At 57.6% G+C, this 17902-nt stretch overlaps 1 protein-coding gene across 2 annotated transcripts in view; it reads right to left on the bottom strand.

Moving 5' to 3' along the window:
- Positions 1 to 364: 364 nt before the first annotated feature.
- Positions 365 to 17902, bottom strand: part of LOC140903856 (peptide YY) — a 34336-nt gene continuing 16798 nt past the window's right edge. For both annotated transcript variants that reach the window (XM_073325762.2, XM_073325763.2), the window contains exons 2-4: positions 2581 to 2768; positions 1503 to 1583; positions 365 to 873 (exon numbers count right to left, since the gene is read on the bottom strand). In XM_073325762.2, coding sequence (XP_073181863.1) covers positions 849 to 873; positions 1503 to 1583; positions 2581 to 2768 — 294 coding nt within the window. In that variant the 3' untranslated portion in view covers positions 365 to 848. The remainder of the gene's footprint in view (positions 874 to 1502; positions 1584 to 2580; positions 2769 to 17902) is intronic.

The raw sequence follows: 17902 nt of genomic DNA, 5'->3' as shown, positions 1-17902 counted from the left end.
CTATCCCCCCACACTCCCATCTCTCTATCCAGCCCCATATCCATCGATCCCCCCACACTCCCATCTCTCTACACATATTCATCTATCCCCATACACACCCATCTAATCTATCTAGCCATCCCCATATTTGTCTGTCTATCCCCATCCATCCATCTCCAGACGCACCTGTCTAATCTCTCTGTCTATCTACCCCCCCCTTCCCAAACACACCCATCTCTCTCTCTGTGTTATTAAGTTGGTGCTGTGGGACCTGACAGCTTCCATCCAGCCCTTCCACCCGTCTGACCTTTCTTTTAACCCCGGGTTCCCGGCCCTGCGGCCTTTGCTGGGGAGGGACAGAAACACTCCAGACGTGGGTTGTTTCCATCAACTTGCTCTTTATTATGGAGGCAGAGACCAGAGGCTCCACTGGAAATATATATATATAAATGATGTACAAAATAAAATCAACCCGATTCGGGGGGAGAGCGAGGGGTCGGGATCCAGCCGCTCAGACTGGCCACTGCACACAGACATCATTACAACGACAACCCAGAGAGGCCCCCCCTGCCCCGCGCCCCCAGGGCCCACATCCATCTCTGTGACCCCCGCCGTGGGGTTGGGGGGCAGTCCACAGCACCGAGCACGGCGATGCAGCCTCTCCAGGTGCTGTACGGGAGGGAGGCCTCGGTGCCTCGGAGGGGGCTGGGGTGGGGCTGGGGAGGGGGCCAGGAAAGAGTGGGGGGGGGGAGGGAAGACCCTCTTTGCAGAGAGATTTCCAGCTCCTCAGGGTTCAATTAAAAACGCAAATGACACCAAAAGATTCGGAACATTTAAAAAGAGACTGGGGGGGGGGAGCAGGGAGCCCGTCACCATAGGTAGGAGTCCTCGTACCTGCCGGAGAGAGTGGGGAGTTAGACACTGGGGCAAGGTCAGGCAGAGCCCCCCCCTCCCCACCAGCCCCCTCCTCAAGCTCTGCCCCCTCAGCCTTATCCCCATCTCTCCCTCCTCCCCACAGAGCAGCCAGTCGCTGACCCCCACCAGCAGGGAGGAGGCAACCCCCCCCCAATTCCGCCACTGGGACACGCTTTTCCCTTCCCCCAACCTACAGGGTGGGCAGGGCCAGCCTGGCGGTCAGGAGAGGGGTTGGGGAGGGGTTGGGGCATATGGGGATCACCCCTCCCTGTACCCCAGCGTAGCCCCCCCCCTTCAACCTGTACCATTCACGTCAGACCCGAGCCATGGAGTTTGGATCCGGATTCCAAGTCCCCTCACTGAGGGGGTCCAGTCTGGGAAAGGGGCGGGGGTTGATCCAGCCCCTAGGGGCCATCGGCTCCAGATGTCTGCTCAGGTTTAGGTCCCAGGAGCAGCCAGTTCCCAGGGGGTGGTGTAGGACAATGCGGGGTGCTCAGACCACAGCATGGACAGGGCCCCAGTGCATCCCCTGCCACCCTGGAGGTCGGGGGGGGGGGGACTGCTGACTTTGGAGCAAAGGGAACCCCAGAGGCCAGGGGCGCGCTCACCGCGATCTGTCGGCGTGGTCACTGCTGTCCCCGAAGAGCAGCTCGGACATCAAGGCCTCGGGGCTGGATCTCTTCCCATACCTGGGGAGCGGTTAAACAGAGCACTGGGTTCACGGACGCCGCCTGGCCGGGGCAGGCCCCAGAGCCCAGCATCCTCCCGGCTACTCAGAAAGGGGGGAAGGGGCACAGATGGGGGGCAGATGGGATCAGTGAGAGGAGTGTGCCAGGGCACGGGGGAAGAGGGGCACAAGGCATGGGGAGTTGTCTGAGTGTGCGTGGGCAGTGCGAGTGTATGGAGAGGGCGGGGGGGGGGGCGTCTTAGTGTGTGGAAAGGGCTGGGTGGGGGGGATGTGCAAGTGAGGGGCTAGGGGCCTGGCAGAGGAGCGTTGCAAGCAGTCCCCTCTGGTTTGCAATTAGCCCCTGGCTAACGGGCTCCTGCGGGGCAAGCTGCGTTGATGGAGCTGGTGCTTAATGTCCTGTTTCATGGCTGCCGTCTTCACTGTGCTCCTCAAAGGACCCCCCAGGGGCCAGGGGACCCAGCAGCCTGCCTCTTCCACGGGCTACACTGGGAGATTATCCAGGGCAGACAGAGAATAAAACTCACGATTCTCGCTGGAGTGAGAACACGGAGCTGGGAATGACGCCGCAGACCCAGATCTGGCTGCAAATGGGGGCTAGGGGAATAAACGCCTGCCCCATTCAGGCACATACCCACACAAGGAAAAAACCCAGGCAAAGTCATGCACAAAGACCCACATTTGTGCATAACTGTCCGTGCTCAAAAAGACACACACGCATCACCACCCACAGGGCGCAGACTTGTGCAGAGACACCCCGGGCTTGTGCACAAACATGCCCCCCACCACCGGGCACCCGACCCGGCAACCCCTGGGCACAAACACAGACTCTCCTGCACAAAACCCGTGAGATTCCTGCACGGCAAAACCACACACACACCTACAGACCCCCGCGCTGGCCCATGCCCAAACCCGGACACCCGTGGCCAGACGCACGGACACACCCGCGCAGGGCGTGGACAAACACAAACGCGTGCCCAGCCCAAGCCGCCCACACGCACCGCTGCCTCGTCACTAGGTTGATGTAATGCCGAAGGGCAGAGAAGTATTTGGCCATTTCTTCCGGGGAGGCGTCGTCTCCGGGGTTCTCTGGTTTCGGGGGGTAGGCCTCCACCAGCGCCCCCAAGCAGAACAGCACGCAGAGGGTCACGGCAACCAGCATGGGCCAGAGCTTCGCAGAGGCGACCATCTGAGAGCAGGGCAAAAAACGGGGTGAACACGCCGTGCGAATATAGACATGGCCCCTGCCACCCTCTCCACTGACCCCTGCTGGGCAGCTGCGTTTCTATGGGGAAGGGGTTGCTGCCAGTCCAAGGACCCAAATAAAAGTGGTCCTGAACTTCACGAATCTCCAAGGTTCTGGCTGGGGGCACAGGTTCACCTGCCCGCCCCTCACCCTAAGGCCAACACACCCTGTTGTCTTGTTTGAATCAGGAGAGCTGGGCTCTGCCACCGATCTGCTGGATTACCTTGGGCAAGTCACTTCCCTTCTGTGTGCCTCTTTCCCCTCCCATGCTTTGTGTGTCTATTTCGATTGGAAGTCCTGCCTCTCAGGAGCCCGTCCATGGCTGGGGCTGCTAGATGTTGCTATACAAATAGGAATGGCTGCCCAGCTGCAATCATGTCCCATCCCCTATGGGACACTGATCCTTCCCAGTTCCTTAGAGGACTGTGTGCTCATTTGCTGAGACATCCAGCCCAGGGGACATTTCCATGTACCAAGGAGGGGGACAACCCATCGGCCCTGTTCTTCTCCTGCAAACGCACAGGGCAGCTGAGCTGCTGAGCATCCTGATCCCAGATTCTGGTCCCCCTTCTGATTCCTGACCTCCAGCTCCCTGTGGTCCCCCACAGGACCTGCCGTTCATCCCTACAGGTTTGCACCTCCTGGGTGGAAGTCTCCTCTCATTCAGGCTGGGCAGGCCCCCCCCCCCCAGGGCTACGTGGTTGTAACCAAGAGGTAAATTTGGCCTGCTGTGTCACCACACAGAAAGCTGGGACTTTCAAAGGAGCCCGAATGAAGTGCCCAGCTCCCTCTGGCATCCCATAAACAAGTCACTCTTCCACCTCCCCAAAGCAGCCAGCTCTGGGGTGGAACACAGCAGCTGTTCAACACGAAAAGCCTGATTCTGCTGTCACCTATGCCATTGTAACAGCATTAACTTCCGTGGCATTACTCCTGATTTACACCAGGGCAGCGAAGCTCAGACTCTGGCCCTACATTTCCATTTCCCGTCTGTATTACAGGGGGGTAGATACACTGATATTTGGCATAGTGCTTCGAAGCGGTAAAGCTAAGACTCCAGACCACCATCCATATTCATTCATTTATGCACCCAGGCTTAACGAGACGAACGCCGCATTCAGGACCAGACTCTGAGCTCAGTTACGCCCCTGCAAATCAGCCACAGAAGATAATGAGTTACACTGGTCCAAATGCACCCAAGTCCCTACTAGTCTGTGTGCGTCCATAGGGTCGCAGTGTTATTTCTACCACCCTCTTTGCACGCCTGCCGCTGTACAGATGAAAGAGATGGGGCCCTTTTGTGTCTATGTCTGCATGTGCAGGCCTGTCTCTAGATCTGCATTGCCATTGGGTGTGTGTGCGATGGACGGGAGGAGAGAGTCTTTCCGTTGTGTTTCCCTGCTGCATACATACTGTAAAGACTGGGGCGGGGGAGGGGGGGGGCGGTTTCTAGACGATGCCCCTGAAATCAAGTGTCTAAAAGCAACTTGACAGAGGCAGGCTTCCCCCCACTGATTCTAAGGGCATCATGCCAGGGCTGAGGTCGGCCCTGCCACACTGGCTTCCCTTTAGTAAGCATGAGACCCATCTACGTGTTCCCCGACCCACCTTCCTGGAAATGTGAAGAGATGGCTACTCAGCCCCCTAACTGAGACCCTGTATCGCCCTCCGCTGACAGCCCCCCTCGCTCATCAGACACCGCTCCCTGGGGAATAATGAACTGAGACCCAAAGCAGGAGAGATTTGGGGGCGGGGAGGGGGAGGGAAAGCAAGATGCCCCTCAAACCCTCCTCTTTATGCCCCCCATTCCCTCCTCCCCAGGCTTTCCTTATTATTATGATTGATATTTTGCTGGCCCTGAGCACAGCCCAACACCCCTGTTGTGCCAAATGGTGTTCATCAGGGGTTCTCAACCTGGGGGTCGGGACCCCTCAGGGGAGTCGTGAGGTTATTACGTAGGGGGTCGCGAGCTGTCAGCCTCCACCCCAAACCCTGCTTTACATCCAGCATTTATAATGGTGTTAAATATATTAAAAAGTGTTTTTAATTTATAAGGGGGGGGTCGCACTCAGAGGCTTGCTAGTTGAAAGGGGTCACCAGTACAAAAGTTTGAGAACCCCGGGTTATTAGGTGTATTACGGTAGCACCTAAGAGCCCTAGGCATGGCCCAGGACCCAGAGTGCCAAGTGCTGCGCATTATGATGTTAATTATGGTAGCACCTAGGAGGCCCAGGACCCCAGAGTGCCAGGTGCTGCACGTTATTAGGTGTATTACGGTAGCACCTAGGAGGCCCAGGACCCCAGAGTGCCAGGCACTGCACATTATTAGGTGTATTACGGTAGCACCTAGGAGGCCCAGGACCCCAGAGTGCCAGGTGCTGCACGTTATTAGGTGTATTACGGTAGCACCTAGGAGGCCCAGGACCCCAGAGTGCCAGGTGCTGCACATTATTAGGTGTATTACGGTAGCACCTAGGAGGCCCAGGACCCCAGAGTGCCAGGTGCTGCACGTTATTAGGTGTATTACGGTAGCACCTAGGAGGCCCAGGACCCCAGAGTGCCAGGTGCTGCACATTATTAGGTGTATTACGGTAGCACCTAGAAGGCCCAGGACCCCAGAGCGCCAGGCGCTGCACGTTCCCACTGTGCTTGGCCAGTAACTCCCAGGGCCACCCCTGCCCCGGAAGCTGATGGGAGTGAGAGACTCGGGGCCGACCCCCCTCCTCACCCAGTCGAACTGGGATGGCCCCAAACAATGGGGGTCTCTCCGCTTCCCTTGGGGAGGTCATGCCGCCACCCACAACCTCCCTCTTTGCTCAGCTTATCCCTGACTGGGGGCAAACTGACCCCACCCCAGCTCCCCACCCCCAAGGGAAGCGCCTGGCCCCAAGCTAAGCCCCTGGCCGAGCTACTCACCGCGGGCAGGCGTCGGGGCGCAGGAGGTACAGAGAGGTGCGGGTGTCAGGATGGGAGAACCTGGAGCTTCCAGTCCCTCTTGCTGCTCTCACCGCTCTGGCTGCTCTGGCTGCTCACCACCCAGGGGCTTTATAGCCCTGCTGGCTCGGGGAAGTAAGGAAGGAGGAAGGCTCCTCCCTCATCCTCTCTCCCTCCCCTTAGCAGTCACTGATCAATGTACTGCCATCAGCCATCCTTGAGCCTCCCCAAGGAGAGCAGGGTCCATGCCAAGGGAGGAGGGCACTGGGATGAGTCCTAGGGAGACTGGCTGAGAAGCTTCCCTTTGTAAAGGACACGGGGGTCGGGGGAGAGAGACGGTTGGAGCCTGCTGTGGGACTGTCTCCACGATGGCTGGGTGCTGCGGGCGGGCACGGATCAGAACAGGAGAGGGTGGGGGTAGCGGTGCAACAGTGTTTGGACTCCGGAGTCCAGGGGGATGTAGCAGCGAGATTCATTCGGGGTCCCCTGGCAGAGTTGGGGGGGCTAGCCCCGGTGTCCTGGCCAAACCCCCACATCTTCTCTGCATCAGATTCCCACCGTCATCCCAACTGGACCCTCACGCCCTGTCCCAAACTGTTATGTAGCGCTGATCAACAGCCGCCGTGTTCCAGCCTAGAGGTGGCTGCACTTCAGTGGTGGGTGAAGTGATTCTGGTTGGGCGGTGGGGTGGGCAGAGTGACTGGCCCGATCTGTAAGGGGGTCACTCAGTACAATCACGCAATAACATCAGTACAGATAGATAGGAGATGATGGAAGGAAGGAGTTGGAATGATAGATGGACAGAAAGATAAATGAACAGAGACAGACAGCAGTCAAAGGAGATTCTCTGTTGACCAATATATAGCTCAGGGGTAGGCAAACTTTTTGGCCTGAGGGCCACATCTGGGTATGGAAATTGTATGGCAGGCCATGAATGCTCACAAAATTGGGGGTTGGGGTGCGGGAGGAGGTGAGGGATCTGGCTGGCAAGGGGTTCGGAGGGCAGGAGGGGGATCAGGGCTGGGGCAGGGAGTTGGGGCATGGGGGAGGGCGTCAGGGGTGCAGGCTCCGGGTGGCGCTTACCTCAAGCAGCTCCCAGAAGCAGCGGCATGTCCCCCCTCCGGCCGCCCTTGAGGGCCAAATTAAAACGTCTGGAGGGCCGGATGTGCCCCCCGGGCCGTAGTCTGCCCACCCCTGATATAGCTGGTGAGCTATTCAAATTCTGTGTCTTTGTTCATCTCAATCCTTTCTTTCTTTCTTTTCAATAATCTATTTCAACTCCAATTTGCCTCGCGGTCCATCTCAATCTTTCTTCTTCTTTCTGCCGTAGACAGACAGACAGACAGCTGCACGACCAGCTCCTCCAATGCTCATTCTCACCCCCCTTCGCCAGGACCAGCCAGAAACTCAACCCCTGTGTTCCCAGAATGCCAGGACTGGAGGGTGTTTCCGTGTGACCTTACAAGCTTAGGAGTGTCCGCAGAGCTACAGAACATGGAGTGGGGTAGGACAAAGGTTTTGTTGCTGGGTATTTCGACTCTTTGGGGCAGGGCCTTTTCGTTGTGGGTCTGTGCTAGACCCAGCCAATGGGGGCCCGATCCCTATTTGGGGATCTCTCGCTGCTAGAATAATATATAATAATACCCGGTGGGCACTTTATTCTCCTGCCGTGATGCCGCGGGGGAGCTATGCCAGGGGTCCCAGCCGAACACCGCTAGCCCCTTGGCCCTGTACCAGCCCAGCGCGTATTCTGTATGTGCCACGTATTCTGGACCCGTCTTCAAAGCATGTGACCGGTGCCACTTTCCAAACCCTGGCAAGCCAAGATTGCCGCAATAACCTGAATCCAACCGGCCTGGCCTGGAGGGAGGGGGGAAAAAAACCCTAATTCCCCTTTTCTACATCAAACCCTTTCATGACTGGAAAATCTCATTTCTCCTGGCCTGCTGAGTGCTGTTCCAAAGGGGAAATTCCCCCTCCCCACCAGGATGGGGCATTAATTTCTAGCCCTGATGCCTCATGAGATATGGCCCCTCGATCTTGTCCATGATCCAAGACTGCCCATTGCTGGGCGGATTCGACATTTCAGGGTCAAAGGGAAAGATTTGGGGGAAGGGGAGCTGTTTGCAGCTGCTTGGGAATTGCAGCGTTAGGCTAGGACGGCAGGGGCAGCCGGGTATGTCTAAACACGCTGCGATCACCCCGCCTCGTGGCTGTACGGACACCCCTGTGCCGTACCCCAGACCGGGCTGCACCGGTGGGCAGAGTGCAGGTGACACGGATGGAGATGAATGCCGAGCACCACGTGGCTCGGTCGTTTGTCCCCACCCCGATCTACACAGGTCACGGCTCGCTCCACACAAGGCTGTTTGGGGGACAATGCCAGTGGAGGGGAGCGGGGAGGCGGGAGCGGCTATAAATAAGCAGCGGTGCGGACGTAGTGACTCAGCGGCGGAGGAGAAAGGAGGACAGGAACATAAAAGGCAAACGCTCCAAAACGGCTTACATAAGGCAAACAGTTATGACACTGGCTTCAACTTCCTGCTTTGCCGCTGACTCCCTGGGTGACCTTGAGCAAGTCACTTAGACCCGGATCCTCAAAGGGATTTAGGTGCTGAACGCCCATGGGAGTTAGGTGCCTAGACACCTTTGAGAATCTGGGCCTCAGGCTCTCTTTGCCTCAGGTTCCCATCTGTACAATGGGGATAAAACCATTGCCTTGCTTGGGGGGGAGGTGTCAGGATAACGCCATTGATTCTGGGGGATATGCTTGGAGCCATGTCATCAATGTGGAAGAAAGGGTCCGGGGTGGAGATCATAGACAGAGCGAGCAGCCTCTGGGCTCAGTAGTGCTTCCTGCTATTCAAACACCTAGCAAGAGACAGTCCCTGCCCCCAAACAGTTTCCAGCTGAAATAGATGAGACAGGCACAAGCTCAGGCAGGGAAACTGAGTCACGGAATAAGGGACTTGCTCAAGGCCACACGCTCAATGAGTGGCAGAGGTGAGACTAGAACCCAGGTCACTGCCCTAGCCATTGGACCACACTGCCACTTGGGAAAGCCCTGGGGAAATTCACTGGGGATCTGCCCTGGGTATTGACCCAACCAGCCACGGGGGCGCCATTGACACGGGAACAGAGCTGGCGTGCTCACCTAGCCAGCCACAGTAAATATTTACAAGACACACGGCGCAGCTCCCTGACTCCTGCAGCCGGAGAGCTGGCGTCTGCCATGCAGGGGAGCACATGGTCAGGGGCATGAACTCTCCATCCTTGGGTGGAAGAGACCGGGCAGTGGCTCAGTGAGCTTTCCCAAATCCCAGCCATGGGAGGGCTGCAGCGCCCGGAGCCTGGGCCACCTCCCCTAGAGCCTGGCTGAGTGACCCCCTCCAATAGCCCAGCACCTGGGACAGTGGCCTCAGGATGGCCAATTCTGCACAGCCAGCTGGGCCCCAGGGGAGAGGCCTCAGGGGGTTACCCTGACTGCTCAGCACAGGGACGGCAGGGGTGGGGGATCAGCCCCCTGACACCATCCTTGCCACGCGCCCTGCCGGCAAAGGCAGCCACGGCACCAGGGAGCCGGCGTGTCACTGCGCAGCGTGCCGCTCCCTGGGCGTCCGTCCGTATCCTTTGACGGATTCAGGCCGTGGGTCCTTGTCTGGCCCAGTACAAGCTGCACCTTCCAGCAGGCTCCGCACCCTCCCTCTCCATCCCCATCCCCATCCCCTGGGCATTGCTTATGCAGAGCAGGAAGCCAAGGAGAGTCAGGGACTGCGCAATCTGCCTCCCGGGCCAGTCTGTACTGCAGGGGGTCCGGGGGGCGGAGGGGGCTTAGCCAAGGAACCCCAGCACCCAGATCCCCACAGCTGCTCCCCTGATCCTCGGGGCTGGTTTAGTCAGAGCCACCTCCGGGCTGCTCTAGCCTACGCCAGCTTGCAATGACCCCATACAGGCCATTCCTCTTGCCACAGACCCTGCACCGTCTCACACACCAGAGAAATCCCTGCCCCCAGCTACTGAGCTGGGGGCAGCTTTATGGGCTCTGGACTGGGACTCAGAGAGGTGGGTTCTCGTCCTGTCTTGGCTGCCCAGTGAGCTTGGCTGAGTCACTTCCCCATGCTGTGCCTCAGTTTTCCCAGCTGTGAAATGGGGAATAGCGATCCTGTCCTCCGTTGTAAAGTGCTGTGGGCTCTAGGGGTGGAAAGGGCTGCACTGGAACAATTATAACTGGAGGTGAGGAGCTGGCCCTAGGTATCCGGAAGGCTGCTCTGTTACACTTCAAGTGTCTCAGCCCTTGGGGAGCTGCTAGAACCCCCACTGGTGATAGCTGAACATCTCCCCGCTCCCCGGCTGCCAACTTAGAATAACCCCCAGCCCATTTTTATCAAATCATGTTTTTATAGCAGTGCCTGGAGATCAGACCTGCTGGGACCTCTTTGTGCCAGGTGCTGTACAAACACAGAGTCCCTGCCCAGCACAGCTAACAACTGGGGCAGGGGAGAGGGAGAGAACAAGAAACCCCAAGCTCTTCCTTAGCTCTTCCCAGCAGTAGATCTCAAAGCACTTTACAAAGGGGAATAATGACACTGGTCTCTTTTTTACAGGTGGGGAAACTGAGGCAGGAGGATGACATGACTTGCCCAAGGCCACACAAGCGGCCAGTAGCAGAGCCAGGAATAGAACGCAGGTCTTCTGAGACTCAATTCCCATGGGGTGTGGTGCTGCGGGTTGGACCTTGCCCTAACGCTGTTTGCTGGCACTCCGCTCCGGGGCTGGCGCTCCCTCTCCTTCCACCCACACCAAGTGCTGGATAAAAGTTCATTTAAAAAAAAATAACCAACATAAAACAAGCTCCGAATGATTTACACACATGTGTGTGCAATCACACACATGGCCAACCAGCTCAGCCCCATAATTAGAAAGGTTAGTGATTAGTTAATTAATCACCGCTCCGCCATCGAATCTCTCATTAAGACTCTGATTATTCTCCAAGAAAGTTTCCTGGTCCAATCAATAGTCATCAAAGTCCCTTTATGGACTGATGAGTTGCCCTTTGCAGCTCAGTTTCATTAAATCCCAACTCGGCGTAGGGGAAACTAATTCTTTATGGATTTGGCATTAAGAGCAAGGGGCCGGATCCCGAGAGATTTGCCTCCTTCCCTCTCAGGCAAAATTCTCATTAAAGTCCCAGGGGCGTTTTCCCTGAATATGGACCAGCTAATACATTGGCACCTTGATAGCCCTTATAACAGGATCTCAAGGCAAATTACAGTCATTCCTTGTTACAATCTATTTGGATTTTATTAATTCCAAGGAGCCCCCATCAAGGATCCGGCTGCCCCAGATAGACAGCATCACGGCAGCTCCTCCCCCAAACAGCTCCTCCTCACTCCCTTGAGATTGGTCAATATCATTCCCCCCGCCCCCACTGCGGATGGGTAAACCAAGGCACACAGCGGCTAAGCTGGGCATCTGTCAGACATAGCCACTGTTTTGGAGAGCCAATTGGAGCTAGCTGGCCCAGCTGTGGGGATAGCTTAGAGCCCCGGGGCTGCTTTCATTAGGGCTGGTAATCTGCCCTTTTACAGCCAGGATGCTGGCTAAGCCACTCGAATGCTGATAGTCCTCCAATGCCGTCCCACAGTTCCCCCCGCGCGCCCAGAGGGACAGACAAGTTCATCCACAAGTCACTTGGGAAGAACGACAGAGAGGCTCAGCTTCCCATGCCGCACAAAGCACCATGGGATACGTCCTCCCCCGAACTCCTAGCAGCACACATGGGGGCGTGCGGCATGGGTGAGGACGCACGCCCCCGGGCAGGGCTTTGCCACGTGGCCACTCGCACCCGGGCAAGGCTCACCTGGGTGCTCAGACCCCAGGGCCGACCATCCGGGCTGCCTGGAGCAACAATGCACCCTAGCTGTAGCAACAGTCGGAGCATTGGCCAAGCTCTCTACCACCACTAAGTAGGTGAGGCCCCAGCTACCCCCACCAGAGTCGTGCCCTCGCTGGCCAGATGACAGGGTCTAGCCTTTGCCTACTGCGCATCCCCCAGTCAGGCTGCAAGAAAGTCTTGCGGTTTTGATTCAACGGTTGCGGCCACAGTTAAAAGTTGCGGCTTCGGTGCGGTCAGACATGAGCATGTCAACGTGGCCCTCGACAGACGCTCCCCTGCGGGGTCTAGTCTCAGCTTGCCCTTCACCCTGGTTCCTGAGGAATGCCAGCCCCCGCCGGGAGTGCCACCCCCGGGCGCTCCCCCCGCACCTTCTTTCAAGACACGCCGGCTACCTTCCAACGCAGGGCAGCAGCCCAGAGGAGACACCACACTCCAAGTTATCGTTTCCGCACGAAAACCAGGCCCCACCGTGTTCTTACAGCCCTGCCAATGACGGGGACTCCATCACCTGCCTGGTCCAGTGCTTACCTATCCTTATCCTTAGGAAGTTTTTCCCCAATATCTAACCTAAATCTCTCGTGCTGCAAAGTCAATTGATTCCTTCTTGTCCTACCCTGGGTGGCCATGGAGATCAATTGGTCACCGTCCTCTTTATCACACCCATTTTATGTCTTTGAAGACTGTTATCTTGTCCCTGCTCTGCCTTCTCCTCTCGAGACTAACTATTCCCCTTCCTTTCAACCTTTCTTCACAGGTCACGTTTTCTAATCCTTTTATAACGTGTGTTGATTTTTAGTCAATCCAGATGATTCCCTACAGGCTGAGTCGAAGCTGGAAGTGGGAAAGGAGCTAGACAGACCAGAGAAAAGAAAGAAAAGAAAAGAAACAGAGAGAAGCAACCGCAGGAACTATTCCAGTGGGAATCCTGAGGTGTATAAAGATATATCAATTTGCTAGTATAACAAACAGAGCTGAGTTACCATTGTTTAAGCCACACAGCGCGGATTGTGTGTCACGCTGCATCTGGCCTTCTGTCTGAGCTCCATCGAGAGCCTGTCGTCTGAAGCGGGTCACCTAGAAGCATGGCAGATAGGGTGACCAGACGGCAAATGTGAAGAATCGGGACAGGGTGTGGGGGGCAATAGGAGCCCATATAAGAGAAAGACCCTAAAATGGGGGCTGTCCCTATAAAATAGGGACATCTGGTCACCCTAATGGCAGATGCCCCTTCCCTGCCCTTTGTGGGTTAGGTACCCAGTCCCTGCCAAACTCCAGGCTCGAACCTGAGCCAAGTCAATCACCAGGGTGAGCTGTGGTAAAAGCAAAGGGCAGAGACTTGGATTTCCTGGGCTCTACGACCAGCTCTGGGTGGGAGTAAGGACTAGTGTTCAGAGCAGGCAAACGGAAGCCAGGACTGCTCAGGTCTATTCCCAGCTCAACGTGGTCTAGTGGCTACAGCAGGACAACTGAGTTAGAACCCCAGCTCCACATGGGAATGATGTCTAGTGGTTAGAGCAGGGTCAGGATTCCTAAGTTCTATTCCCACCTCAGCCCTTTCTGTGCCTCAGTTTCCCCTTCTGTAGAACAGAGGTAATGATACCCACCTGCCCCCAGGTGGGGTTGTGAGGTTTAATGAATTAATGTTAGTAAGAAGCTTTGAGACCCCTGGACAGGAGGGGCAGAGAATTATTACGCACGCCAGCCCAAACCAAGTTATTTCTTTATTTCCTATCCCATCATTTTAAGAAGACAGAAGCAAATACTCATTGCCCTCTTCCAAGGCCCTGAGGGGGTTTCTAAGGGTCGAGCCAGCCTGAGCCACGCTGACACATCAGGACCCAGATAAGGATGCAAGACACATGATCCTGAGAGCTGATGTGAGTGCCTGACAAATCGTATCATAGATATCAATTACCAGCCAGCAGCTCTGACAAAGGACATTAAAACCCCCACGAAATAAATAACACCACAGCTTTGCCACAGAGGTAACCCGGAGCTGAACTTTTCTGCCATTTGCTCTAATGGCCCCAGTCGGGAAGCTGAGATTTAAGACATTATATCTCCTCTTGCTGACAGCCCCGGAGTGGGGCTAAAATCAACGAGGGATTGAGAGCTGGGGCCATGTGGAGCATCTCTCTCTCCCACACACACAGCTGGAAATAGACTGAGAGAGGCAGACGCCCTGCGGGTGGGGGGTTCAACAGGTACCGTCGCTCTCTCCGCACACACAGTTATAGCCGAGTGTGTTGGTGTGAGCACACGTGGGAGCACAGAGTGTCTGTGCACATGTGGGTGAGAATGGGGGTGTATGAACAATTGTGAGTCTCTCCCACACATACCTGAACATAGAATCATAGAATATCAAGGTTGGAAGGGACCTCAGGAGCTCATCTAGTCCAACCCCCTGCTCAAAGCAGGACCAATCCCCAATTTTTGCCCCAGATCCCTAAATGGCCCCCTCAAGGATTGAACTCACAACCCTGGGTTTAGCAGGCCAATGCTCAAACCACTGAGCTATCCCTCCATGGACAAGCACATCCATTCTCTCGGGCCCATCCACTCAAACACCCTCAGGTGGCTCAGAGCCTTGTCTGGCTCAGAGGACAAGGAAACGGGGCCACAGACTCAGGAGGGGTCAGCGATGCATACTTGCCTAGGTGCTTGGGATGGCAGGATGTGGCTCCCCTGCGCCCCACAGGCATGTCTCAAACACAAAGGGAAAGCACGTGCTACAGGGCAGATGCAGACACCCTGGGACATGCAGCAAATGGGAGGGTCTCGGGGCACGCCGGCGCTGCAGTCGGGAGCCTGACTGCAGCCCGTGGAGATGTGCGCAAGCTAGCGGTGATCGAGCCGGCTCGAGTAACAACAGCAATGAAGCTGCTGCAACACGCGTTCCCAGGACCCTGGGCACGCACTCAAACAGCGAGCCCGTGCGGTCACACGTCGGACTGCAGTGCGGCAGAGGTGGGCGACGGGCTTGCACAGCAAACCCCCAAATCTATTGCCAACAGGGGGGCCCAGTTTGCTGAGCAAATCTGGGCCGGCCGATGGCATCCACAACAACACTCACCTGGAAGGTGGTTGAGCTCTGACCAGCTCACCAGGGAAGTGGAAAATGGTTTGGGCCTGGCCCCAGGAGCAGGCGATAAGTAAGTTCAGGGCCTGCCCAGGTCAGAATCATGTCTCTGGTTCTGATGCGCCATTTACAAGTGGCACAGCCGGCACCTGGCTTCCCCCACCCGACCTCCGCTGCCCATCCACACTGCTTAGTGTCCCAGCACCCCTCCGCCTGCCTCTGCAGCTAGCGGGGACAGGGCGTCATTCCAGCACACACCGGGCTGTCCCTCTGAGGCACGGTCCCGCTACTTGCCAGCTGCCCTTCGCCTCGGCTGACAGGCACGTCACTGCCCCCCGACCCTCTGTCAGGAAGGATTTGCAGGCCCGGTGCTGGCCTGTCAGAGCAACTCGGAGAAGGGAGCAGCCAGTGTGGGGGCGGGGACATGTGGGACAGGCAGTGCGGGGGGGTGAAGAGACATGTGGATGGCAGAGGGGGAGAGGAGGTGTTTGGGGAGGGACATAAAGGCAGGTTGGGGAGATGCAAGGAGTCGGAGCAGTGGGTCAGTTGGAGAACCTGCCCTGATACTCATCACAGGGCTGGAAATCACATGGCACATGCCTGTATGAAGCCAAAAGTCCTGCCAACCTCCAGTGCAGAGAGATTAATGCTGGGGTCCTGGCCAAATTCAAATGTGGGTAACGTCCATTCAGCCTGCAATACCCCGGCACCCAAATCTCTGATTTCAACTCTCCTGAATTCTTTGCTCCCTGTCCTAACCTATTGTGCAGTGTTCCTGTGGGCTGTTAAACAGCTGCCTAGTCCCACCCCAGAGGTAGCTGCCTTTCAGGAGTAGGCACACATGGGACTTGATGGTGTACAGCTTTGTATGCCAGCTCACTGGGGTGGCACAGCTCGGCAACCAGGTGGTACCGACCTCTCTCACAGAGGATGCTCCCCTGGAAGGTGAAGCCCTGCATCCCACCCCTTGGCCAGGATCTCTACAGCATGGGAGTGGGGTAAAGGCCCCTGGGGCTGGCATGAGATAAAGGGGAGCTGTGAGCCCTCCTGGGCTGTTCTGGGTACCCAGAGAGTTCCTGTGTCGGAGGACAGCTGGGTTTTTCTCAGGGCGCCCGGGCCATCCAGCTGGCACAGCACCCCCAGTCCCTCAGTGGGTGCTTAGGTCGGATCACCACCAGGCCACCTCAGCTTGGCCACCCAGGCTTACCAGGGCTGCTCCCACCCATGCTCCATCTGCCTTTCCCACACGAGCCATCACATGCCTGTCATCTGGTGCCAGGCAGCCCCTGCCAGTCCTGGTATTTACGCTCCTCTGACTCGGAGCCAGAACCGTGCGCCTCGCAAAGGTCAGGAGCAGAGAGTCCGGCTGCCTGGTGCGGAGTGACCCTCCCCTCACCCCGGAGGAGCTCCGGCGCCCAGCCGGGCCTCGCTCCAACCTACAGCCCGGGGCGGCCAAAACCTGGCCAGCCCTGTGAACCGGCACACCCCAGCACGTTCACCCACACAGCTGGGCTCACACACACACACACACCTCGATGCACACCCCTTCTTAATCGCACACACCGTCTTGCACACACACCTGTAAACACAGTCCTTTCCCACCACCCTGCACAAACACAGTCTCACACCCACACAAATTCACACACACCTGCTCTCTCACACACACACACACACACCTGATGCCTTCACACACCCAGACACACAGTCCCTTACACCCCGCCTGTCTATCTCGGGTCTCACTGCAGTGCGGGGCGTGGTGTAGCTGACTGTCACCCCCAAATCGAGACAGACGCACGCCACCCTGTAGGATCTCACACGCACCCCTTCGTGCACGAACAGCCGGGCCCACATGCAGACACTGCACGGGCGGCCTCAGTCACAGCCCTGCCCCCAGAGGCTCGGTCTGGCCCGGGGGTCTGGGCGCCTGAGCGGAGCTGGGTGCCCACTGAAGGATTTCGCCCTGTGTTGCAGGTGCCCGCAGCCCGGGGAGCGGACACGGCCGTCGGGAAGGTCAAATAAAGCCCCAAACACTAGCTCGGCCCAAGTGTCTTTCCGCAGGGCTGGTTGTGTTATCTCAGCCCAAGAGCAAAACGGCTGAGTAAGAACCGCCGGGGGCCTTGCCAGCCCCAGGCAGAGGGGGGCACATCCTTGGCCCTAGGTCACCCCCACTCCAACAGCTTCCTCTTTGCTTTTACAGCCCCACGCCCGCTCAGGCGGGGGCTGGGCAGGGAACCCGGGCTCTCCGCGTCACACCTGGGGCGGAAGGGGAAGCTTTACGCCTTGGCCCAGCGGCTCCGGGAGGGGAAATCAGGCCCCTGCAGCCGAGGGTCTCTAAAGCCAAGGCCAAGGCGTCGGAGGCCAGCCTGAGACCCCTTAGGGATCTGGATTCCGGGAGGTGCTGAGCACCCACCCGTTCACCACCAGGCCCCTTGAAGGCCCCCAAAGTCCCTGTTCAAGAGCTTGGCCCAAGCCCATGAGAGAGGCAGTTGCCGGCTCAGCCATAGGAGCCCTGTTCTCCCGACTGCCTCAGGCAGCTGGCCTGGCCCCAAGCTGTCTGGGGAACCCAGCTCCGGATGGTGTCGATGCTGGATCCCCACTGCCCCAGGCCTCAAAGACCAGCTTTGATCAGAGCGGCCACTCCCGGCTCCCCGGAGCCTCCCTGATCTCCAGCCAGTACCTGCCCTTTCCCTGCCCACGGCCCAGGGGAGGCTGGTGCCCTGCCAGCTGCAATCAGAGCTTATTACCCACCCTGAGCCGCTCCCCTCCTCCCCTCGGCCTCGCCAGACGCCCTCGTCACAGGCGCGGCATCGAACCCCCGTGGGTAACGCATCCCGGGCTGCCGGCCAGCCGGAGCTAGAAGTCAAGAGGAGACGGCATGCTCCCGTGGCAAGGGAAAGGGAACGTGGAGAGGAGATAGTCACCCAGACACCGGCTCTCACTGCCACCATGGTTAGGCCGTAGCCACAGGCCGGCTCGCCTTGGTACGGCTGAGGTTTAGTGTTAGGGGGTGGGCCGGGCTGGAAACCTGGATCCCACGCCTAGAATCTGGGATCTTTTACTGGATCACGGGCCCGCTTGGGTGGGACACTGAGGCAGGAGGGTCTCCTACAGCCCAGTCCCTTGGGGCTGGGGGTCTCTGGCAGCAGGATCTGGAGTCGGAGGCTTCGG

This window comes from Lepidochelys kempii, chromosome 27 (assembly GCF_965140285.1).
Source record: "Lepidochelys kempii isolate rLepKem1 chromosome 27, rLepKem1.hap1, whole genome shotgun sequence".
NCBI classification, from domain to species: domain Eukaryota; kingdom Metazoa; phylum Chordata; order Testudines; family Cheloniidae; genus Lepidochelys; species Lepidochelys kempii.
The sequence above is the reverse complement of the archived record's forward strand: the minus strand, read 5'-3'. Positions and strand labels throughout refer to the sequence as shown.